This window comes from Myodes glareolus, chromosome 9, assembly GCF_982192425.1.
Source record: "Myodes glareolus chromosome 9, mMyoGla1.1, whole genome shotgun sequence".
Lineage (NCBI taxonomy): Eukaryota > Metazoa > Chordata > Mammalia > Rodentia > Cricetidae > Myodes > Myodes glareolus.
In genome coordinates, this window is record NC_142034.1 from 78,014,776 (window position 1) to 78,041,470 (window position 26,695).

The window sequence follows — 26,695 nt, forward strand, 5'->3', positions numbered from 1 at the left end:
CCCTTTGATTTTTTGTTTTTTATTTTTAAATTCTATTCTGCTCTTCTTGAGGTTTTCAATAACTAAGATAGGTTATTTCCTGCATTACCAATGATTGCCTTTCATGGATCCAAGACTTAAGGAGTCAAAAAAAAAAAAAACCCAAGAAATTCTCAAGTATTCATGTTTTAGTGTGTGTGGCCGGACTGGGTACTATATCAACGGTGACTATGCGCAGGAACAGCTAGAGGACCACCTTCTGTCACTGTTGCTGGCAACTAGGGACACCAGAAGAACTGACACTGGAAATAGTCCTGTCGCTTAATGGGTGTCCCTCGTGGCGATACCCCATTGCTTTCATCTGCAGACTTGGAATGATGTCATCTTAGAGGGCCACTGGGAGTTTATCCAGGGATAGAAATTGTCTTCAGTCGTGTACACTATGTCTTCAGTGGACAGTTGCAGTGTACTTTCGAAAGCTTCATTCATGTAAGCATGGAAGACGAATGAGCTGTAAAGGGAGTTGCTGAAAAAGATTAAGACGGTCACTTTTCAGGTCGGAGCAGAGATTTCACTTAGGATTCAGTAAGCCTGGGTATTCATGAGTGCAGGAGCCCCATCCACACAAAACTGTAACAGGAAATGAATGGCACCACACAGGGACCCGGCAGTAAAGTCATAGAAACATTTGCTTGACAAACATCAGACACAGAAAGAAACATTTAACAAAGTGAGCTGATATTGGCATCCATCGGGATACTCGTAATAGAACACAAAAGTCAAATATCTAAAAATGCAGATACCTAACATCATAGGGAGTAACCTAATTAGGCTGTGCATGCAGGAACTGGCTTAAGTGTTGGATGACTGCTGTATTTACAGGTTAGGACTGTGGCCCTTTAGAAAGGGTTAGGAGGGCCTGCTGACCCATGCTAGATCCCTGGATATACAGAAAGGTAGAAGAAGCTGTTCTCTGACCTTCACAGGTGCCATGGAGCCTGCATGTGTACACACAAACACACTACCACCACCCCACCACATCTCCTGCTGCAACAAAAAATAAGTAAGCTATTGTTAAAAATGCCTTTAAAATCTGCATAGCATCTGCACACTCTAATGCTAACATAGACAAGAAATGTGTAAAGCAATGAAGCAGGGCTTTTTCACAGGGGTTGGTGGTATGGGAAACAGTTGCAAAGTGTACAGTCTGGGGCACACGCGTGTACACCACATGCACAAAAACATCAGGCACTGTAGGGAGAGGAACTAATGTTGGGAGAGAGTTACTGGTGTTTGGAAGCTGGCCTTTCTCATTAGATGAGGAGGGGTGGTTACCCTGATAGTCACAGTGGACTGCTATGTGAGCTTCCTAGAAGTCATGAAGCAGCAAATCAGAGAAGAAAACAGCTAACTTTAACTCGTGGGTGGTGTTTTGGCAGAGTGGAGTTTTGTTTGAACATTGGCCATCTCTACAACTGAAATGTAGAACCAATCAGTCATATCTCTTGTGTTGAAATGTAGAACCAGTTAGGCACATGAAGAGTACAGGTGCTGTCATTTACAAAGAAGATGGGACCAAGTTTTTCTTTGTGTAGTTCAGTATCACATGTCCAAGTATGGAAACAACTTAGGGTCAGAAAGCTCAGATGAGCCAACGCGACAACTGACAGAAAAAGATCTTGGACTTTCTCATTTTGATCTTCATTTTTGTATTTTTGTGGGTTTTATCTGGCTCTTCTTCCCTTCCTTTTTTCCTTCCTTCCTTCCTTCCTTCCTTCCTTCTTTTCTTTCTTTCTTTGAAAGAAGGAGAACATGGCGTTGGGTGGGTTGGGAAGTGGCATGACTTGAGAGGAGTTGGTAGAGGGAAAGGAACATGAGCAAAATATATATGAAAAAAATAATTTAAAATAAGTAAATAAAAAAGAAGGGGAAAGAATGGAAGAAAGAGGAGGAGAAAAGGAAAAGAAAGAAAGAAACAAGGAGAAATCCACAAGATTACAAACTCCAAAGCAATCGACACAGCGTGACAACTTACACCTCTGGTTTCTTCTTCTTTCTTGTGTGTCTGCACTCTGAAACAAAGGGGAAGTTAGGTGACATTAAATTAAACACGTCATCAGTAACACTCGTGATCTTTTCTTCTAAGCAAGACTATTGTTTCTGTTTATAATTGAACCATTCCCTGGTAAAGTGGGAGGGTCATCCGTTCCTCTACCACACAGAAAGTCTCTCCTCTGCCTGTTTGGTTTGATGCACTCACCCAGATACCATTCCTAATGTGCTAGACTGGCACTGATAAATTCTTCCATTGAGAGAAATGAAGTCTGGGGTTTGAAACTGGTTGCTGGAAACAAGCTAAACATGGGCTCCCCAAGTGACCTGAGACACACGGCCCTGCTAATGGTTTCTTCCATCAAGGACCATTTTTTAAATGTCACTATACTGGCTGTGGCTCCTTCCACAATGTTCTTCAGAAGTGTGCACCACTAAGGTATTCCTCCAACTTGCTGTTAAAGATCTTTAGACACCCAGTAGTCACCCACCCTCAGGGGAGAATAAACAACTTTGGGCTAAGAAAGTGAACATATTTGTATTTATACAAATTTATATTCCCCTCTTTTAGACATTATCTTACTATTTAATTCTAAGCTAGTCATAACCTATGATTCTTCTATATCAGTAGTCTGCATCCTGGGATTATAGGTATACACCCAAGGGCCAGCTTAAATAATCATTATGAATAACCAGGTTCTAAATATTAGAGAGAAACTTCCTGATGTTTGACACATGTATTCTTATTCCCAAATTTCTACACAGTCATGTGAAACAGGTCAGTAATGAGCTCATGTGTGGTATCTTGAAATGACAATGACTGACATTCTTATTTAGGGAATGGACTAGACAGACAGAAGTGCCTGTGCATTCCCACAAACCCTGCAGGAAAAGATCAAGCAGGCCTTAGTGCCACTGTCAAAGGATTCTGTTCAAGGGTTAGTCATGCAGTTTTCCCTCCAATGCCTTATTTGCTTCTTCTATTAAATATGTTCCAGAACATTCAATAATATCATCACAGGGACAAATAAAAAGATCTACAGGCTGGAAGAAAACACACTATAAGTCTCACAATGGCCTCTTGCCTTCCAGATCTCAAGCCTGTTTCTTTAAAAATTTATTCGGCCTCTCTCTCTCTCTCTCTCTCTCTCTCTCTCTCTCTCTCTCTGTATGTATGATTGTATGTGTATGTGCATATGCATGCACCCTTGCATGTGGGTGTGTGTGTTTGAATATGTACTCTAAAAAGAAAGTGCCTAAATCTAGAGGCATCCCATGGGGAGGTAATAACAGGCAGTTGTGAGTCACCCACTCATGTTCTAGGATAGCTCTCACATCCTCTATAAGAGCAGTCAACCACCTAAGTGCTGAAACATCTCTTCAGCCCCCAAATCAATTTCTTTATGGTAAATGTCAATTTTTCTCTTGAGGTGGCCAACAATCGAAATATAAAGAATATGCTGTCAGCCGAAATACAGAGAGAGAAGTCTAAGAACTTCAACACCAGCCTCAGGTACGCTGTAAGTTCAAAGCCAGCCTGGGATATATAAGACAGATGGTCTCAGAAATTACAAAAGAAACAAAGCAAACAAACAATCATACTTAGGAAAGGAGCAACCAATATTTAAGCTTTACAGATTATATGAAAAAGGAATCCTGATGACATATTGTAACAGTGTTCACTGAGCATGTCCCAGGTGTTAGAATCTCAGTGTACAGTAGGTCCTAACACATCCCTGGGATCCAGAAGGGACTACAAGACGTATCCTGGATTGGGGAACACATAGAAATCGTGCGAAATGTGAACCCCATGACATGTGGAGTTCCTTGCAGGCAGTCAGAATGACTGAGCAGCCTTGCTCTAGCTCATGTCTGCGAAACAGACATGAAATGCACTGTCCTCTACCAGAGGGCTAAAGAAGACAGAGGACATGCCATCTTGAAAGAAATGTGAGAAGACACCATTAGGCAAGAAGAGCTGTGGAGCAAGCATTTTCCTACCGTCAAATTCTGTGCTCGGAACCATTCTCCCTAGTCACTGCTCTGCTTTATACGACAAGTCTCCTAGACTGTGAGGCCCAGCTCTGAGCAGGCAGAGGCAGGCACAGGACTTCTTTGCTTTAAAGTTAAAGGCCCAGCAGGACCCCACTTTGCTCAGTGGATTTAAAGAGGCTCTGCACTACATTCTAGGTATAAAGATTTTGCTGTGCCAAATTTCCTTGATTGTGTGACGATTTCCCAGAGAGACCCATTCCCATCCCTAACAATGAGACCTTGATAAAGCTACTCACTTAAGATCATCAGGACGCCTGTGAGAAGCAACAGCCCAACAGACACGGAGATTCCAATGTAGAGGCCCTTAGTGGGGATCATCAGGGAGTGTGGTGTGGGAACCGCTTCCTAAGGAAACATCAATCATTGAAGAGATGCCAAATGAGGTGAGCAGAAAACACACCCCAGACCTCAACCTAGATTGTTTTCCTCCATTTTCTGTGACTAATCTAGAATACGCAAGTGTGTGGAGTGTGCACCTTGATTCCCAGCACTTGAGAGGCAGAGGCAGAAGATTATCTGAGAGTTCCAAGACAACCTGGTCTGCATAGCAGTTCTGGGACAGCCAGGACCACTTTGAGAGATCGCATATTTAAATAAAATAGAATAGAACACGCAAGTAAACCAAACAACCTGAGCTGGTACTAAGTTGTTCAACTCGAGAAAACACAAACTTCGAAGTGTCTAGGAGAAGGATGAAAATGTTTTCTATGTGGTTTGAGGTTACAACATGGTTGCATGTCTTGTGAGTGATTATATCTTCATTAATATTCATCAGGTTATTCCTCTATTGGGAAAAACAATGGTTTCTGTCTAATTTTTTGTTCTGATGGTCCCAGTGTGTGCTCAGCTACTTAGACTGGTCTTTCCTCATAAATCATAATTGTCTTGTAAAATTCTGGATTCTCTTTCTTTCTTTCTTTCTTTCTTTCTTTCTTTCTTTCTTTCATTTTTGGTTTTGTTTTGTTTTTTCCTGAGACAGGATCTTACTTCTTACTACACAGTCACAGCTCTGCTGAACTCTCTGTATAGACCAGGCTGTCATTGAACTCACAAAGATGGGCCAGACTTTACCTATTTATGGCTGGGATTAAAGTCATGGTCTACCATGCTCAGCAAGATCTACAGCTTTTTAAAAAAATACTCAGAAGAAACTGCCCCAATGCAGCCTAATTACCACTGTATGATCAGACAGAAATGCAGAATATTCCTACTGCCCTGATGCAGGGGATCAGGGATCAGCACACTCTGGAATAAGCAGGAGACAGACTGGGCAGCAGGTGAGGCCCCTCTAATAGCTTAGCACTAAGCTACTAACTGTAAACAGAGCCCACGGATGGTCTAACTGTAAGGAAAGGGATATCAGAGACCAGGTCTTTGTTCATGGATGAGCCTCGTCTCTGATATCACAAGCCCAGCTCCTCTGCTTAGTCAGGGAGACCATAGGCAAATTAGCTAAGTTCTGTGAGTGCTGTCTCTACATCCTCAAACAATATGTTCAGTGGATTCTTGGGAAAGGGATTCTCAGGTACTTCTTGACAAACACTGTAGGTATATAAAGTAATGTGTGTTGGTTTTGAGACAGTATCACGAGTATTCTAACTGACCTGGTACTCACTATGTAGCCAATACAAAAAACTTCTGATGCTCCTGCATACACCTCCTGAGTACCTGGATCACAGGTGAGTTCATCAGGCCTACATAAGCATTTACTTCATAACACTTTCCTGACTAGGAATGGCAGCAAGGGTTATCTTTTCTCATACATCTTCAAATATTTTTTTCAACTTCTTCATGAGTTGAAGTCTAGAAAGTTGATCTACAGGTTCAGGATGTATGCTGCCATTGCTAGGCATGGGAGTGCACACCTGCAATCCCAGAACTTGAGAAGTTGAGACAGGGGGTTCAGAAGTTCACGATCATTCTCAACTCCATGGATAATTCAAGGCCACCCGGTCTCCAGGAGACCCTGTCCCCAAAACAAACAAATCAAAAATCTAGACACAGCACACAAAACTGTGTCTCTGTGCATGGTTCTCAGTGCACCTAGAGCCATATTGACAGCCTCAGAGTCCAGATTTGCTAGTTCTTGTTTTGAGTTTAATTCTAAAGTGTTTCTTCTTGCTGATAAAGTTGACTGTTCTGTAGTTAACCAAGCTCAGTTACAACTATACCTTGCAAGGTTGTGCTAAAAACAGCACAAATCTGCTCAATTAGCAATATTTTTGACACGGTGTGATGGTTTCTAATATTTTAATAGGATATGCAAATATGGTATGCTAATTTAGTCTCTTCTAGTTAATTCATTCTCTTTATTTTAATGTAACTTTTAAACATAGAAACTCTTATCAATCTCTCTCTGTGTCCTTGCCTCCCTCCATTGCTTATCACTTATTGTGCAATGCTGACAAACTTGCCCATCAAAATAAACTTGACACTCTTTTTAGAGTCAAATTCTCTTATTTTCAAGGAATTTACTACATATTTAATACTATCTTGGTCTCTCTTGGATTTTTGAGGCAAGTTCTCATGGTGGACTCAAGCTGACCTTGTAGTCCCGGCTATCCTCAAATTTAGTACCTCCTGTTTCAGCTTCCTCAATCCTACAATAAAGGAAGCAACAACTATGTTCGACTCTTTTTCTCTTCTTCTATTTCTTCTTCTTCTTTTGAGACAAAAGTCTGTAAATTGATTTACAAAGTCTCTAAAGGCAACATGATTTCAGGAAGGTAGACAGTGAATCTCGTTATTAACACAGAGAGGGGTTTGCTTACGGTGTGATTATTCCAAGGGCGGTGTGAAGATGTCACAGTTTCAGTGTAAACTGTCGAAAAGAATGAAAATTGTCATTAGAATAATGCTATACTCTCATTATAGACACTACACATGTTCATCCCAACTTTGATGGTGGATTAAAAGTTAAATAACATGATCATAAGCAATAGTATCAGACTAAATGCTAATATTTTGTTAAATTTATCTAGAAAGTTGTATACCGTAACCTTTCTGTTCTGTTCTCTCTCTCTCTCTCTCTCTCTCTCTCTCTCTCTCTCTCTCTCTCTAATACATGATTCCATGTTTTTCTATAAATTAGGTGAAGCAGAGCACTTAGATTTGGAACAGCCCACGGTCCCACCTCCTCTCTACTTCCATATTAGCTGAGGATTCTAAGTGCCCAAAGGCCTTACACACACTGAAAGGTCAAGGTGACTCTACTTGGAATGAGAGGAACTACCATGACATCTGAACAGCTTCTGTGTTCTTATCTAATGTGTCAGTTTGCCTTGGCCTGGATCAGAATTGTTTCAGAAATCACCTATAATATCACCCACAAGTCAACGTGTCACACATGATGTGAGGGTTGGGATTTCGTGTGGCAGGAGAGTCATTGAACTTCTATCATATATTGGGGTATTCTGAAATATCTTTTTTGGAATTCTGTATGTACAGAATTCTCATTCTGCTGAGTCACACAGCAATGAACAAATGCTTTCCATCCTAAAAGTGCCCTGTTTCATTTTATTCTCGAAAAAACACACATCAGAGGGTTATACATTTGTAATTCTAGCAAATGTCAGAAATATCTGCTGAAAGTGCATGTGTACACACACACACACATACAAACACACATAAACACACGCATACATACATACACACACACAATACCCAAACAGTGAGTGGTATAGCTGCAGGTCTATGGGACTTTCAGTTACAGCCAAACTGGCACTGCCAAGCATAAGTACACTTGGTTGACCATAGCCTCCTGATTCTCACCTTCCATTTTTACTCATTGGGGGCGCACTCCCAAGGAACCAAAGGCAATGACTAGGTTTAGGCACCATCTACAGTCTAGAATCTATTTATGACCTGGGATCTTAAGCATGACCTTCCAAGTATAGGAGAAAGTGACTCAATATATAAAAAAAAGATAAATTAAATTCAACACTGACAGGCATGGTGGCAAACACCTTTCATCACTAGAAGTAGAGGCAGGAAGACCTCTGTGACTTCAGACAAGCTTGTCTACATCCTGAATTCCATGCCAGCCAAGTTGAGATTCTAGCTCAACAAAATAAAATTCAACTACTAACACTCCAGCTGGTCACATGATCGTGTCAGCTGTCACTGCTTTTCTAAATCTCTGTTTTCCATGGAGTCAGGAACTTATACTTGTTCTCCAAACTCAGCCCATGAGCCCATTCCCTGATGCAGGCATTTGTGAGCTGCTCAACATGGATGCCTGGAAGCAACTCAGGATCTCCTCAACAGCAATGCTTGCTTTTAGCTATGGAGTCATCTCTCCAGCCCAAGCTTGAATATGTCAGATCCCTAAGGACTTTTAATTCAATGTATAAATCATCAGTATAAAAGACATCTTTTTGCATTTTTCTGCTTCACAAATAAATTGAAAAATCCTAGAAGGAAAACTTTAGAAAGTATCAACGGTCCATGAAATGGAGTCTTCTTCAGTGAGGATCTGAATACAGGACAAACTATCTAAACATAAATCTCAGAGCCTGTGGCCAGAGTTCTGACCCCAGAGTCAGAAGAATCAGCTTCCAACTCAAGTAAACAGGAAGAGAATCTAAGTCACTTTCTGTCTCCATAACTTCCCCCAGAACTTTCTGACTCTGCCAGTTGCTGTCGCTGTATAAGAGGGACAGATCACAGCTACATAGGACACAAGTGTCTGAGAATTAAACACTGCATCATAAAGCATGTAGCATGCTGCCTAGTGCTCAGGAAACATTGAATGTCAGCTTCACTGCACTATGGCCTTGGCTGGATGGCCCAACTTCAGAATATCTGAAAAGGGTTCGAGTCTGCCTACCCAGACACTAGTTGTCAGTCATTCTTTCTTTACTTTTTCATCAGAAAGTCATGCCCCACTCTCCCAGATTCCTAACATACTCGTCAGCTATCTAGATCAATGATCCACCTACATCTGGCTAGTATTGAATCCCTGGAAAATCTCATATAGAGAGATGGGCGTCCTCCATGTTCAAATTGTTACAGAACAGGTGGTGCACATACAAAGACTGGAGAATCATGGACATAGTAAAGTCATTGTTTAGAACCAAGCTAAGACTCCTTCACCTGGATCATACTTATGACTGCCTTGTTGTCTGTGTCTCCTACAGAACCCCATGAGAAGGCCTCTGATAAAGCACATGACTTTTACCTGGTTCAGAAGTCTGCGTGTCTACTGGTAGTGGAGAAGTAGAGGTAGAGATTCTGGTTGATTTTGGAGTATTTGTGGGTTTCCTTGTAGTAATTGTTGGTTTTGTGGTAGTTGAGGGTCTCCTTGTAGTAGTCGTGGGGTTGATAATAGTCGAGGTTCTCTGTGGAATAGTTGTGTGTTTTGTCATAGTTACTGGTCTCTGTGGAGGAGTTGTGAATTTTATAGAAGGGGTGGGTCTTATTGAAGTAGGTTTGGGTTTTATGGTTGTTGGGGATCTACTTGGAGTAGATGTGGGTTTTATAGAAGGCATGGGTCTTCCTGGAGTAGTCATGGGTTTTATGGTTGTTGATGGTCTCCTCGGAGTAGTTGTGAGTTTTGTGGTAGTTGAGGGTCTCTTTGTAGTAGTTGCAGGTTTTGGGATAGATGAGGGTCTCACTGTAATAGTTGTGGGTTTTCTGGTAATTGAGGGTCTCCCTGTAGTAGTTGTAGATTTTGTAGTAGCTGAGGGTATCCTTGTAGTAGTTGTGCGGTTTGTGGTGGTTGAGGGTCTCCTTGTAGTTATTGTGGGTTCTGTAGTAGTTGTGGGTTTTGTGGTAGTTGGGGGTCTCCTTGTAGTTATTGTGGGTTCTGTAGTAGTTGTGGGTTTTGTGGTAGTTGAGGGTTTCCTTGTAGTAGTTGCTGGGTTTGTGGTAGCTGATGTTCTCCTTGAAGTAATTGTGGGTTTTGTGGTAGCTGAGGATTTCCTTATAGTAGTTGTGGTGTTTGCAGTAGTTGATGGTCTCTTTGTAGTAGTTGTGGGTTTTGTGGTAGCTGAGGAGCTCCATGTAGCAGTTGTGGGGTTTGTCGTAGTAGAGGGTCTCCTTGTAGTAGTTGTTGGGTTTGCAGTAGTTGATGGTCTCTTTGTAGTAGTAATGGGTTTTGTGGTAGCTGAAGTTCTTCTTGTAGTAATTGTTGGTTCTGTGGTAGTTGAGGGTCTCTTTGTAGTAACTGTGGGTTTTACACTTGTTGGGGGTCTACTTGAAATAGTTGTGGGGATTGTAGTGATTGTAGGTTCTATAGTAGTTGTGGGGCTTGTGGTAGTTGAGGGTTTCCTTGTAATAGTTGTGAGTTTTGTGGTAGCTAAGGATCTCCATGTAGTAGTTGTGGGGTTTATCATAGTAGAGGGTCTCCTTGTAGTAGTTATTGGGTTTGTAGTAGTTGATGGTCTCTTTGTAGTAATTGTGGGTTTTATGGTAGTTGAGGGTCTCCTTGTAGTAACTGTGGGTTTTACGATTGTTGGGGGTCTACTTGGAATAGTTGTGGGGATTGTGGTAATTGTGGGTCTCATTGGAGTAGTTGTGTGGTTTGTAGTAGTTGAGGGTCTCTTTGTAGTAGTTGTGGGTTTTGTAGTACTGCTTGTAGTAATTGTAGGTTTTGTGGTAGTTGAGGGTCTCCTTGTAGTAATTGTGGGTTCTGTAATAGTTGTGGGGTTTGTGGTAGTTGAGTGTTTCCTTGTAGTAGATGTTAGGTTTGTGGTAGTTGAGTGTTTCCTTGTAGTAGTTGTTGGGTTTGTGGTAGCTGAGGATCTCCATGTAGTAGTTGTTGGGTTTGTCATAGTAGAGGGTCTCCTTGTAATAGTTGTTGGGTTTGTAGTAGTTGATGGTTTCTTTGTAGGAGTTGTGGGTTTCATGTTAGTTGAGGGTCTCCTTGTAGTAATTGTGGGTTTTATGGTTGTTGGGGGTCTACTTGGAATAGTTGTGGGGATTGTGGTAATTGTCGGTTCTGTAGTCATTTTAGGGCTTGTGGTAGTTGAGGGTTTCCTTGTAGAAGTTGTTGGGTTTGTGGTAGCTAATGGTTTCCTTGTAGTAGTTGTGGGTTTTGTGGTAGCTGAAGTTCTCCTTGTAGTAATTGTGGGTTCTGTTGTAGTAGAAGGTCTCTTTGTAGTAATTGTGGGTTTCATGGTAATTGAGGGTCTCTTTGTAGTAGTTTTGGGTTCTACAGTTGTTGGGGGTCTACTTGGAATAGTTGTGGGGATTGTAGGTTCTGCAGTAGTTGTGGGGCTTGTGGTAGTTGAGGGTTTCCTTGTAGCAGTTGTTGGGTTTGTGGTAGCTGATGGTATCCTTGTAGTAGTTGTGGGTTTTGTGGTAGCAGAGGATCTCCATTTTGTAATTGTGGGGTTTGTCATAGTAGAGAGTCTCCTTGTAGTAGTTGTAGAGTTTGTTGTAGTAGAGGATCTCCTTGTAGTAGTTGTGGGTTTCATGGTAGTTGAGGGTCTTGTTGTAGTAATTGTGGGTTTTACAGTTGTTGGAGGTCTACTTGGAATTGTTGTGGAGATTGTGGTATTTGTGGGTCTCCTTGGAGTAGTTGTGGGGTTTGTAGTAGTTGATGATCTCTTTGTAGTAATTGTGGGTTTTGTAGTAGTTGATGGTCTCTTTGTAGTAGTTGTGGGTTTTGTGGCAGTTGAGGGTCTCCTTGGAGTAGTTGTGGGGTTTGTCATAGTTGCTGGTCTCTGTGGAGTAGGTGTGGATTTTATAGGAGGTATCGGTCTTCTTGATGTAATTTTGGGTTTTATGGTTGTTGGGGAACTACTTGGATTAGATGTGGGTTTTATAGGAGGTGTGGGTCTTCTTGGAGTTGTCATGGGTTTTATAGTTGTTGATGGTCTCCTTGAGATAGTTGTAGAGTTTGTGGTAATTATGAGTCTCCTTGGAGTAGTTGTGGGGTTTGTAGTAATTGATGGTCTCTTTGTAGTAGTTGTGGGTTTTGTGGTAGCTGATGGTCTCCTTGTAGCAGTTGTGAGTTTTATGTTAGTTGAGGCTTTCTGTGGAATAGTTGTGTGTTTTGTCATAGTTACTGGTTTCTGTGGAGGAGGTGTGAGTCTTCTTGAAGTAGGTTTGGGTTTTATGGTTGTTGGAGGTCTACTTGGAGTAGATGTGGGTTTTATAGGAGGTGTGGGTCTTCTTGTAGTTGTGAATTTTATGGTTGATGTTGTTCTCCTCAGAGTAGTTGTGGGGTTTATGGTAATTGTGGGTCTCCTTGGAGTAGTTGTGGGGTTTGTAGTAGTTGATGGTCTCTTTGTAGTAGTTGTGGGTTTTGTGGCAGTTAAGGGTCTCCTTGTAGTACTTGTGGGTTTTGTGGTAGTTGATGGTCTCCTTGTAGTAGTTGTGGTTTTTGTGGTAGTTGAGGGTCTCCTTGTAGTAATTGTGGGGTTTGTGGCAGTTAAGGGTCTCCTTGTAGTACTTGTGGGCTTTGTGGTAGTTGATGGTCTCCTTGTAGTAATTGTGGGTTTTGTGGTAGCTGAGGGTCTCCTTGTAGTAGTTGTGGGTTTTGTGGCAGCTGAGGGTCTCCTTGTAGTAGTTGTGCGTTTTGTGGTAGTTGTGGGTCTCCTTGTAGTAGTTGTGTGTTTTGGAGTAGTTGAGGGTCTCCTTGTAGTAGTTGTGAGTTTTGTGGTAGTTGAGGGTCTCCTCGTAGTAGTTGTGTGTTTTGGAGTGGTTGAGGATCTTCTTGTAGTAGTTGTGTGTTTTGGAGTAGTTGAGGGTCTCCTTGTAGTAGTTGTGTGTTTTGTGGTAGTTGCGGGTCTCCTTGTAGTAGTTGTGTGTTTTGGAGTGGTTGAGGGTCTCCTTGTGGTAACTGTGGGTTTTTTAGTTGCTGCTGGTTTCCTTGGAGTAGTGATGAGTTTCCTGGGAGTAGTTCTGGTTTTCCTAGGAGTAGTACTGGGTCTGTTGATAGATTTGAATGTACTTGTAATTGTAACTCTTCTTAAAGAACTTGTGGGAACTCCTGGATTTAGAAATCAATATAAAAGCAAAGGTCAGCCAAGCAAGAAGAAAGAAGAACCTTAGATACAATCCCTCCCTTGCATATCAGGTAGAGGCTGTCTCCAGGCAGAGGCTCTTCTCCTGAACTTCTTTTCTTTGTCATTGACCACCTAGGATATGGCAGGGTGGGGCTGTGAAGACAGCTCATCAATAGGAGGCAGCTGCACCGACAACAAGGAGATGAGAAAAGAGCCCACGTTCCTATTGAAACATGTTCTAAGTGATGGGTCACATCCTCACATCTCTCTCAGCATCTCTGTGACACTGAGAAGGTGTTGGGAACTGGGACTGAGTGTGTTTCTCTCAATGATGACTGACTTCACCCACAGACTGTACTCTGAGCATGTTCTAGTCTAGAGAGGACACACACACACAGTGCTGCATCATAAGGCTAACTGGGCTAGTTGGCCCACAAGAAGTCCCATGCAAGGTCCACCACTAAGTTATGTGCATCTTTGTATGGGGAAGAGACACAATCATCTCTGGATTCTTCCAAGCTAAGAGAAACAGGGTGAATATTCTTTGTCAAAAATTTTTGGAGACTGATGAGTGGGTGCCATCTGGGGGTGGGGTAGACGGTCTGGGAAAGGAGCACAGGGCCCCTCCAGCTTCTGCTGCAGGGGCTTCTCTGTTCCACATGACCCTGCCTCCCCCAAGCCTGCCCTATTGTCTGTGAGGTCCTTGGCCTAGGAACAGTTCCTGCTCTTACACTCAGGAGATCTACCCAGAGAGTCAGTCACAGCAAAGTTTGGACCAAGACGCCAAGACTCTCCTGGCTGCATTTGAAGGAAGAGATGGGCAGGTGCCAATGCAAGAATTCCTCCAACAACCTGAAAGGCAACGTTACATCACCAGAGTCCAGGGATCACGCCACAAGAAGACTTGAACACCCCAAGAAGAAGCAGAAGAAATCGACTTTAAATGCAACATTATGAAAATAATAGAGGACCTTAAACAGGATGAGAAAATCTGCTTTAAAGAAACAGAGAAGACAAACAAAAAGGTAGAAGAAATGAATAAATCTCTCAAAGATACCCAAGAAAACCAAGAAAAATCAATCAAACAGGTAATGGAAACAGTTCAAGACTTGAAAACTGAAATGGTGGTAATGAAGAAAATACAAACCGAGGGAAGACTAGATATGGAAAATCTGGGTAAATGAACAAGAACTACAGAGACAAGTATAACCAACAGAATACAAGAGTTAGAAGAAAGAATCTCAGATGTGAAGATACTATAGAGAAAATAAACTCATTGTTTAAAGAAAATAACAAATCCAACAAATTCTTAACACAAAACATCCAGGAAATCTGGGACACCATGTAAAGACCAAACCTAAGAATAATAGGGGTAGAAGAAGGAGAAGAATTACAGCTCAAAGTAATTCATCTTTGAAAATATATTCAACAAAATTATAGAAGAAAACTTTCCCAACCTAAATAAGGATATTCTTATGAAGGTACAAGAAGCATACAGAACACCAAATAGACTGGATCAAAAACAAACAAAAAAAAATCCCCTTGCCATATAATAATAAAAGCACAAAACATACAGAATAAAGAAAGAATATTAAGAGCTGCAAAGGGAAAAGGTCAAGTAATATATAAAGGGAAACGTATTAGAATTATACCTGACTTCTCAATGGAAACCATGAAAGCCAGAAGGTCTTAGATAGATGTGCTACAGACTCTAAGAGACCATGGATGAAAGCCCAGACTACTATACCCAGCAAAGCTTGCATTCACCATCGATGGAGAAAACAAGATATTCCAGGACAAAAAGAGATTTAAACAATATGTAGCCACAAACCCAGCCTTACAGAAAATACTAGAAGGAAAACCACAAGCCAAGGAAGCCAACAACACCCATAATAACGCAGGCATCTGACAACCCTCCACCAACCACAATTCAAAGAAGGGAAACACACAGACACTACCACCGAAAATTAACCAGAGTTAACAACCACTGGTCATTAATATCACTTAATATCAATGGACTCAACTCACCTATAAAAAGGAACAGGTTAAGAGAATGGATACGAAAACAGGATCCAACATTCTGCTGTTTACAAGAAACATATCTCAACCTCAAACACAGACACTACCTCAGAGTAAAGGGTTGGGAAAAGATTTTCCAATCAAATGGACCAAAGAAACAAGTGGGTGTGGCTATACTAATATCTAACAAAATTGATTTCAAACTAAAATCAATCAGAAGAGATAGAGAACGACACTTTATACTCATAACAGGAACAATTCATCAGGAGAAAGTCTCAATCCTGAATATCTATGCCCCTAATATAAAAGCACCCACATATGTAAAGAAACATTACTAGAACTCAAAGCATACACCAAACCCCACACTCTAATAGTAGGAGATTTCAGCACTCCTCTCTCACCAATGGACAGGTCAAACCAGACAGAAACTTAACAGAGAAATAAGAGAATTAACAGATGTAATGAACCAAATGGACTTAACAGAAATTTATAGAACATTCCACCCAAACAGAAAAGAATATACCTTCTTCTCAGCATCTCATGGAACCTTCTCAAAAATTGATCACATATTCAGTAACAAAGCAAACATCCATCCACAGATACAAAAAAAAAATTGTAGTAACCACCTGTGTACTATTTGATCACCATGGAATAGAGTTAGAATTCAACAATTTTACTACCAGAAAGCCTACAAACTCATGGAAACTGAACAGTCAACTACTGAACCACCCTTGGGTCAAGTAAGAAATAAAGAAAGAAATTAAAGTCTTCCTTGAATTCAATGAAAATAAAGACATAACATACTTAAACCTATGGGACACAATGAAAGCAGTGCTAAGAGGAAAGTTCATAGCACTAAGTGCCCACATAAAGAAAACGGAGAAAGCTCACATTAGAAACTTAACAGCACAGCTGAAAGCTCTAGAAAAAAAGAAGCAGATTCACCCAGGAGGAGTAGAAGACTGGAAATAATCAAACTGAGGGCTGAAATCAACAAAATAGAAACACAGAAAACAGGCCAAAGAATCAATGAAACAAAAAGCTGGTTCTTGGAGAAAATCAACAAGATTGACAAACCCCTATCCAAACTAATCGAACGGCAGAAAGAGAATATGAAAATTAACAAGATCAGAAACGAAAAGGGGGACACAACCACAGACACAGAAGAAATTCGGAGAACCATCAGATCTTACTACAAAAGCTTATATGCCACCAAAACTGGAAAATGTGAAAGAAATGGACATTTCTTTAGATAAGTACCATATACCAAAATTAAATCAAGACCAGGAGAGCAATTTAAATAGACCTATAAGTCATGAGGAAATAGAAGCTATCAGAAAAAAAAAAAAAACCTCCCAACCAAAAAAAGCCCAGGACCAGATGGGTTTAATGCAGAATTTTACCAGAACTTCCAAGAAGAGCTGATACCTATACTCCTTAAGGTATTTCACAATATAGAAACAGAAGAGTCATTGCCAAACTCTTTTTATGAAGATACAGTTACCCTGATACCAAAACCACACAAAGACTCAACCAAGAAAGAGAATTACAGACCAAACTCACTCATGAACATCGATGCAACAATTCTCAATAAAATACTGGCAAACTGAATCCAAGAACACATCAAAAATTATCCATTATGATCAAGTAGGCTTCCTCTCAAGAGATGCAGGACTGGTTCAACATATGAAAATCTATCAAAGTAATCCATCATATAAATAAACTGAAGGGAAAAAAGCATATGATCATTTCATTAGATGCTGAAAAAGCATTTGACAAAATTTAACACCCCTTTATGATAAAGGTCTTGGAGAGACTAGGGATATAAGGATCATACCTAAATATAATAAAAGCAATATACAGCAAGCTGACAGCTAACATCAAATTAAATGGAGAGAAACTTAAAGCCATTCCACTAAAATCAGGAACAAGACAAGACTGTCCACTCTCTCCATACCTCTTCAATATAGTGCTTGAAGTTCTAGCAATAGCAATAAGACAACATAAGGGAATCAAGGGGATTCGAATTAGAAAGGAAGAAGTTAAGCTTTTGTTCTTTGCAGATGATATGATAGTGTACATAAGTGACCCCAAAAACTCTACCAAAGAACCCCTACAGCTGTTAAGCACCTTTAGTAATGTGGCTGGATACAAGATCAACTCCAAAAAATCAGTAGCCCTCCTATACACAAAGAGTAAAGAAGCAGAGAGGGAAATAAGAGAAACATCACCTTTCATGATAGCCACAAATAGTATAAAGTATCTTGGGGTAACTCTAACCAAGGAAGTGAAATATATATTGGATAAGAGCTTTAAGTCTTTGAAGAAAGAAATTGAAGAGGATACCAGAAAATGGAAGGATCTCCCATGCTCGTGGATTGGTAGGATCAACATCATAAAAATGGCAATTCTACCAAAAGCAATCTATAGATTCAATGCAATCCCCATCAAAATCCCAACAAAATTCTTCACAGACCTAGAGAGAACAATAATCAACTTTATATGGAAAAACAAAAAACCCAGGATAGCCAAAACAATCCAATACAATAAAAGTACTTCCGGAGGCATTACTATCCCTGACTTCAAACTCTATTACAGAGCTACAGTAATGAAAACAGCCTGGTATTGGCATAAAAACAGAGATGTTGACCAAGGGAATTGAATCGAAGACCCGGATATTAACCTACAAACCGATGAACTCCTGATTTTCGACAAAGGTGCTAAAATTACACAATGGAAGAAAGAAAGCATCTTTAACAAATGATGCTGGCATAACTGGATGTCAACCTGTAGAAGAAAGAAAATAAATCCATATCTATCACCATGCACAAAAATCAAGACCAAATGGATTAAAGACCTCAATATAAATCTGACCACACGGATCCTGATAGAAGAGAAAGTGGAAAGTAATCTGCAACACATGGGCACAGGAGACCACTTCCTAAGTAGAACCCCAGCACAGACAATAAGAGCAACAATGAATAAATGGGACCTCCTGAAACTGAGAAGCTTCTGTAAAGCAAACGACACTGTCATTAAGACAAAAACGCAGCCTACTGAATGGGAGAAGATCTTCACCAACCCCACATCAGACAAAGATCTGATCTCCAAAATATATAAAGAACTCAAGAAACTAAACATTAAAACTCTAATTAACACAATTTAAAAATGGGGTACTGAACTGAACAGAGAATTCTCAACAGAAGAAGTTCAAATAAAACTTAAGGTCATGTTCAACCTCCTTAGCAATCAGGGAAATGCAAATCAAAACAACTTTGAGATACCATCTTATACATGCCAAAATGGCTAAAATCAAAAACATCAAAGATAGCCTATGCTGGAGAGGATGTGGAGTAAGGGGACTCATCCATTGTTGGTGGGAATGCAAACTTGTGCAGCCACAGAAATCAGTGTGGCAGTTTCTCAGGAAACTGGGAGTCAACCTACCTCAGGATCCAGCAATTCCACTCTTGAGAATATACCCAAGAGTAGCCCAATCATACTACAAAAGCATTTGTTAAACTATGTTCATAGCAGTACTATTTGTAATAGCCAGAACCTGGAAAAAACCTAGGTGCCCTTCAATAGAAGAATGGATAAAGAAGGTGTGGAACATATACACTTTAATAAGAGGATTTTAGCCATAAGCAAAGGACATTGAGCCCATAATGATCCTAGAGAAGCTAAATAAGAAGGTGAACCCAAAGAAAACCATGTATTTATTCTCCTGGATATTGAAAGTAGACAAGACTGCCAGGCAAAAGTTGGGAGCATAGGAGTGGAGGTGGGGTAAGGAGAAGGTGGGGAGAGGGAAGGAAGAAGGGGAGGATTGGGGAGAGCTTGGGGGAATGGGATGATTGAGATGGAGGAAGAGTGGATATGGGAGCAGGGAAGAAGATATCTTATCTAAGGGAGCCATTTTAGGGTTGACAAGAGACTTGGCTCTATAGCGGTTCCCAGGTGTCCAAGGAGATGTGCCCAGTTAGGTCGTTGAGCAGCAGAGGATTGGGTGCCTGAACTGGCCCTATCCCATAGCCACACTGATGAATATCTTGCATATCACCATAGAACCTTCATCTAGCGATGAATAGAGAAAAAGACAGAGAACCACACTGGGGCATCTGGACTCCCAAGGTCCAGATGAAGAGCAGAAGGAGGGATTGAAAGGAAGTCAGGACCACGAGGGGTGTGCACACCCACTGAGATGGTGGGACTGATCTAATGGGAGCTCACCAAGGCCAGCTGGACTGGGACTGAACAAGCATGTGATCAGACTGAACTCTCTGAATATGGCTGACAATGAGGGCTGACTAAGAAGCCAATGATAATGGCACTGGGTTTTGATTCTACTGCATATACTGGCTTTCTGGGAGCCTAGTCTATTTGGATGCTCACCTTCCTAGACCTGGATGTAGGAGGGAGGGCCTTGGACTTCCCACAGGGCAGGGTACCCTGACTTCTCTTAGGACTGGAGAGGGAGGAGGAGAGGGGAGAGTAAAAGGGAAATGGGAGGAAGGGAGGAGGTGGAAATTTTTAATAAATAAATAAATTTTAAAAAATAAAAGTTAAAAAATTTTGGTGCCAAAAAAATAAATAAATAAATAAAGGGGGGGAGAAAAAAATTTTGGTGCCAGCAGTTTCAGAATTTTGACAATTCTGAAAATTTTTTAGCAGTTTACATATAGCTCACAATGGAGCTCAAGTCTAAATATGGATAGATGTAGCATTCATTGTGTGTATACACTTTATATACATAGCTTATAGGGAGGTTTATAAACTATTGATAATTCTGTGTATGAGTACTTCATGGCATTGAATTTTCAGGTATATTACCAAGGCCACGCCCAAGAGGTTTCAGATCTTAAAGCACTGCAGATCTGATACTGGGACAAAGCAGTTTTAACCTGAAATTCACAAATCAGGAAAAGAAATCAGAAATGCTGCAGGAATCCAAGCAGCTTACTGATGTTCAGGGAGTGCACAGAACGCCAAGGCTGGAGTTGAGGGGAAACGGTGCCTGAAGGAAAGAGCCCATGACCGAGTCCAGAAGAAGAGTGATGCTAACTCTACTGACTACAAAATAAACCCCAGGAACTGGGAACAACTCCTTTGAACACTCTTCTCTTCTATAGATGTGATGGCATTTGAATCGAGCCAGGTTTTACCTTCAAAGAAGGGAAAGAAATGTGTTTACCTGTTATATGCAGGAAGCTAGTAGAAGTAGAATCCAGCCCACTGTTAAAATTTAAAAATTGTATTTCTTCATTCATTTCTGTTGTTCTCTGTCTCTCTCTTTCTGTCTGTCTCTCTCTCTTTATCTGGTGTGTGTGTGTGTGTGTGTGTGTGTGTGTGTGTGTGTGTGTGTGTGTGTGTGTAAAATTTTCCATGGCCAATGTGTTAAGGTCAGACAACAGCTTGATAGTTGGTTCTCATCTTCTCCCATGTAGGTTGCAATAACTGAATTTAGGTAATCAAGCTTGGCCATAGTCACTTTTACCCACTCTTGTGGTTTGAAAGAAAATGTCCCCAAAGGGAGTGGCACTATTAGGAAGTGTTCCTTTGTTGGAGTAGGTGTGGTCTTTCTGGAGGAAGTGTGTTAGTTAATATGGATGCAGGCTTGTAGGTCTTGTGTGATCAAACTATACCCACGAGACAGTTCACTTCCTGTTGCCTGTGGGTCGAGATGTAGGACTCTCAGCTCTTTCTCCAGCATCATGCCTGCCTGTATTCACCATGTTGCACTGTGAGGGTAATGGACTGAACCTCTGAAACTGTAGCCAACCCAAGTGAAAGTATTTCCTTTGTGAGAGTTGCCATGGTCATGGTGTCTCAGCAACAGAAACCATAACTAAGACACCCACTGAACCATTTCACTGGTCCTCAAGCCCCTTTCCTACAGAGGGCCTGAGAGTTACGAGTCCTGGACTCAGGAACGGAAACATAGGTGTTCAGGAGTGCATATTCATGCCAGTCACACTAAAAATCACTGCTGATAACATAGCAAGGAGTGGGTGCGACTGTGCTGCAAAAAAAAACTGTTCACACTATTATATTCAAACTGTTCATGCTATTTGATTCAAATTGTTCACACTATTCAATTCAAACTATCAGATTGGTGATTGATTCTACTGTGTGGGCAGAGGTTTAAGCACAATGCAAACCTTCCCTGGACAGAATGAATCTCTCACAGAGAAATGCTAGCATGGGAACATTCTAGTCCTAAGACCCCTATGAGAACAACCAGGAAAGAAGCCACCAGCTTGGGAGCTTTGCTTTTCTTGTTCTGGGGCAATTTTCTCCCAGGCAGATGGGAAAGCCCGAAGAAGCTGATGGGGGTCCTAAGACATCTGAAGAGGAAGCTCAGTATGTTAAAATACACAGGAAATCACAAGAAGTCATGGTTAAGGATGAAACAGAGTCACTTTTGAACCCCTTAACTAGCCAGACAGAGGACTTGTCAACACTGTGAAATGGTTTCTACGCTCGATACCAGCGCACGGCCCATAATTTCAAGCAGCTGGGCACTGTGAAACAGGCTTTTGAGCCCATCTGTCAAAAGACAGAGGCAGTTGGATCTGTGAGTTCAAGGATAGTCTGGTCTACTTGAGAGATCCTCACTGTCCACACCACGCCGTGAGATTCCGGGTCAAAAACAAACAGATCAGTAAGAAAACAAGGAACAAACTGCCAAGGCTGAACAACGACAAACAATGGAGATGAGCTGGATTTTAAAAGAAGAGACAAGCTGTAATTGCTGTCGATTGTCAGTGTGAGCCCTTAGCAAAGGAGATTAGGGGTATCAGCAGAAGAAACTGCATCCTCGTGGCTCTACTCTTGCTATGAAAATGATGCCGCATAACAGCAGAAACTGATGATTTAAGAACTGGGGCTTTCATGAACTTCCCACTGGTCCCCACTGCACAGGCAATGAAAAAGAAACACTTCCTCTCGTGGCCATGTCCTTGTACAAAAGACAAGATGTGAGGATTCTTTTAAAGCCCAAGGCAGGGCAGACCTGGAGTGGAACTCTCGTCCTCCTATACATATGACCCGTGCTCAGCAAGGTCAGCTGACCCTTGTCGAAGTCAGCTCATCAGTGCAGCAGCACCCTGCGTGGCCTGCTTTTCAGGTTAGAGCTGCTGGACTTTTACAGTGTAGAGGACACCTGACTTAATGCCACAAGAGGACAGCCTTTAATTCAGGTCACTCTAGCTTAGATAAAAGCTCCCCGCTGATTTTCAGGATGGAGAGTGGATGTAGTTTCATGGACCAACAAGATGATCCCAAGTACAGTTAGGACCTGGATCCTGACTGAGCCCATGGTCTTCTTGAATTAGGTTGACCTTAGCAGTTACAAATAAATAAACAAGTAGGTGATATACAACTGAATCATCAGGACTAAAGTGCTATAGGCTGGAAAACCAGGAGGACAGGACCATTAAAGAACAGCCCACAATACATGAGATTATGTCATTAAAAAATAATAAAAAGCAAGTATTTAATCATCAGCATGTTTATAAAAACCTTCACTTCCTTGTTCTAGGAAAAGAACAAATCTCTAGTAAACAGAACCTTGGTTCCCTGGCATGCTCCCTTGTAGGACATAAATAAAGCAGCAAGGCACACTCACCCGGCTGAACTTGCAGTGAGGTGGTCAGTCTCTGTACGTCATTCCATCCCTTCTTCTCCACTCGACAGCAGTAGAGCCCACTGTCCCTCTCAGTGGCATTCTCTATAATCAAGGACACATCTCCTTGAAGAAGCTGTCCCCTCAGCTGGTAGCGACGGTCTGCCCGATAGTAGACTCTGTGTCCATCGGTCCAGATGAGTGTTTGTCCGCATGTATTCCCACATTCCCCTCGGTCCCAACACATGAAGGAGATCCCATCAGACACCGGATAAGAACATGGCAGTGTCACAGGGTGGCCAACCACTCCACGTACTTCTGGGAAAGAACCCACAGCCACTGTGACAAGAAGGTGAAATTGGAGAATGAGCGCTCAACAGTTTCATACAATAGATTCTACTTCTTCATTTCGTTCCCAGTTTTCCTTTTGGCTCAACTGAGGACTAAACCTGGGTCATGGGGTGTTGGAGATAAGTTCTCAATCATTGTGCTCCAGCCCAAGTCTTTCTTTGCATTTTTGTTTGTAGAGTTTTCATAGTTTAACATTTTTACTAAAACCATTTTTTGTGAGCTTACCCTTCTTCAGAGTGATTATGTAACAGCTATGTGTACATGGATAATGCAACATATATATACATATATATATTATAATGTTCACACTGTATCTTTTTCTTTTCATATTTATTTCTCTTTCTGTCTGTCCTTTGTTTCTTTCTCTCCTTCATTCTTTTTCCTTTTTGAGACAGAGCTCACTAGGTAGTTCTCACAGGCCTGGAACTCTCTATGTAGACTAGGCTAGCCTGAAACCCATACAAACCAGCTAACTCTGCCTTCTGACTGCCAAGATTAAAGGCATGTACCTCCATGCCTGACCTCTTGGTCTGTTTTTAGACAGGGTGTTGCTCTGTTGCCCAGGCTGGCTCATACTCACTATTCTCCTGCCTCAGACTCCTGAGAACTGGGACTACACATGTGTACCACTGACATTAGATCTAATTCCTAAAATTTTAAAATTGTTCTTCCATACGTTGTACATGATGAAGTATGTGTTCCTGCCAAACCAGAATTTGAAGGTTACGTCAGGAAAATAGTGAGTTCAAGACCAACCTGGGCTTATGAGACCCGGTCTCAAACCATCTCTAACTCCCCTCAGTGCTATCAAAAATGAAACCACTAACTTTACCCACCTCTCCTATACAAAGAGTAATGCCCAGGTTTTGTTTACAGCATTACTGGTTTAAAGGCAGAACTTTACGAACTTCAACATCAGTTTTCAGAATGGCTTTTGTTTGCTCATATGATTTTTCACTGTCTTTTTGAGACACAGTCTCTTTATGTACCCTTGGCTAGCCTCAGTATTTAAAACTCTGTAATAGAACTGGCTGTCTGAATTCATGGAGATCTGCCAGCCTCTACCTTCCCAGTGCTGGGATTAAGGATGTGCACCACCAGGGCAAGCTCAGAATGGGTCTTGTAATACCATCAAGAGGACTGAGGCTTTAGGATTAGTTTCCCCGGAGGAAAAACAAAACAAAACAGAGCAAGGGTCCCTGCTTCTATGTTGGTAACATTCTAGAAACTGAACAACATTCAGTTACAAAGTGTGACCACAAAATCAGAATATTAAATCAAGAACTAAACCATGCAACTTTTAAACCTAAAATAATAATTTTAGTATGAATCTGTTGAGATGATGGATTAAAATCCCTATCTCCAATTGTTTCCAAGTCAGGGAGCTCTGTGGGCTGAAGATGCAGCTCAGGGGACCATGCTCACCTCACTCATGCCAGCCCCTGGGTTGGATCCCAGCACAGGAGCAAACAGAAGCAAACCGCACACAAGAGTGGCCCGAGAGATTCACTAAGTGGTCACCCATATTCAGGCTCAGGTCACGAGTTTGGGACACGGTCTGAGAAAGCAGACTTCTTATTTTATAAAACGAGTGTGTAACGAGAATGCATTTCTCACTGGGACACTCATTACTTCATTTTGCCTTGTGATTTTTTTAGGGTCACAAACATAATATGCATTATAATAGAATATTAGAAATTATGAAAAGAATTAATGACCACAATCCCACTTCCCAGAGGTTAGATTGTAAAGTTAGAATGTGGACCAGATGTAGGGGCTCACACCTATAATCTCAGCCCTTGGGAGGTAGGGATAGGAGGATCAGAGGTTTGAGGTCATTCTCTGCTGTCTGTTATGTCTGGGGCAGCCAAGGCTATCATGGATCCTGCCCCAAATAATGTAATATGCAATTCACTATTTTCCCCTGTATCACAGAATGTGTTCAGTTACTATTTTTAATTAAATAATTGAAAACGAGGATGTTTTTTGACAGCATATAGGCCAAATGAAGGTTAGGTTACCTATTCATATCCTTTCTTAGCCCTCCTGCATTGACTACAACATGCATGTACATGTACTCACCCTTACCTGAATGTAGACTGTGTGTCCACATATTTACTACTTACTTGATAGTCTTGCAGATATTATTTTTTAACTCAGATAGGTTAAGAAATTTCTACGGAGCTACAATTTCATCCTGGTTTTTGCTGTAATACAGATCCCAGGACCCTGGTTCTTTTTTTTCTCTGAACCCCTATCCTCCTAGCCATCCCCCAGTTCACCTCTCACTTACCTGGGAGAAGAAGTAAGAGGCCTGAAAGGAGGACTTGTGGATGCATCCTGATGTCGACAACGACAAGACACCCTGGTTGGCTTGGTCCCTCGCCTCATGGAATCTGGGCAGGTCTTAATTCTCAGAAGGCAGCTTATCATCGCATCCTGGTGGGGTGATTTATGTGGGTCTGCTCTGCCGACAATGAGAGGAACCCACAATCAAAGACTTCAGCTAGGGCTCTGTGCCTTCCCATGGACAAGGAAAGCTAACTATCCTCCCAACCAGCCTCTTCTTCCTGGTCCTTCCCCACCTACAGGCATCAATCTAACTCCTGGTCTTGGTACAAATAAGAAGGCAAACAGAAACTTGAAGGTAGAAATAAGAGTGTGTTCCCTTGGTAGACCCCTAAGCAAGGACCAGCCTTCCAAGGGCGGTGCACTTGCCCTCTGGTGGACTCTGGGCTGCTCCTGCTTAAGCCCCAGAGAGGCTGGTCCCTAAGCCTTTCTAAGTGCATTGTTCCAAACCCTGACTGCCCTAAGGGACAAAGAGGGAGGAGGAGAGGGAGTGGGGGGAGTGGGAGGGTGTTGGGAAGAGGGGCGGAAATGGAAACTTTTATAATTTAATAAAATTACTTTCAAAAAAAAAAAAAAACTAAGTGCATTGTTTCACACAGGCCAAAGACAAGGGTTTTGGAGTTTTTCCTTTTAGTTTCACTGTAAGCACTAGCAGAGTAGGGCTGAGGGGGGATGAACAAATATTACTCTCATGTTAATATTAGAACATTAATATTAGGCTGCTGCAATGGCTCCTGGTCAAGAGTGCCCACTGCTCTTACAGAAAACCTGGGAGAGGTTCCAGAACCCATGTTGGGATGCTCACAGCCACTATCCCCTGGAGATGCAGCAGACCCAAACATTCTTCAGATACTGTTGCCCTAATACAACATCACCACACATAGACTCATGCAAATTTAAAACCGTAAATAGACCTCTGAAAAATGGTAAAATGCTTATAACAACTTTAAAATCATGCATGTATAAAATTAGAATAGTAAACACTAGCATAATACTAAGATTTTACTTATTTTATATCTCTGCTTACTGTCTTCAACAAAATACATGATTCTATGAGTCTTCGCTCTATCAGTGAGTCAAAAGACCTTTGATTCTCTGAATCAAAAAAAAAAAGCATAGAGCAAGCTAAGGGAGCTTTTGTGGCAGGTTTGGACGGAGTATGATGTGACGTTACCCTGGACTGTCCGGCTTAAATGGACTTTCTAAAAGCCGCTCTTCTTCTTGGACTGACCACCCCTTCCCATCTCCAACATCTCAACTAAAGCAAACTGTAGTTACTGCTGCCCTTGGCTACTTCACCTTGTGTCCC

The 26,695-nt window shown here is 41.5% G+C and overlaps 1 protein-coding gene across 1 annotated transcript; it reads right to left on the minus strand.

Annotated features, from left to right (window-relative positions):
- Positions 1-336: 336 nt before the first annotated feature.
- LOC146892889 (hepatitis A virus cellular receptor 1 homolog) lies at positions 337-25,376 on the minus strand. The gene is made up of 6 exons (XM_087909591.1): positions 25,331-25,376; positions 22,690-23,025; positions 6,858-6,907; positions 4,323-4,431; positions 2,015-2,051; positions 337-505 (listed from the first exon to the last, which is right to left on the minus strand). The coding sequence occupies exons 1-6, from the start codon at positions 25,374-25,376 to the stop codon at positions 337-339; spliced, it is 747 nt and encodes a 248-aa protein (XP_087765717.1).
- Positions 25,377-26,695: the final 1,319 nt, after the last annotated feature.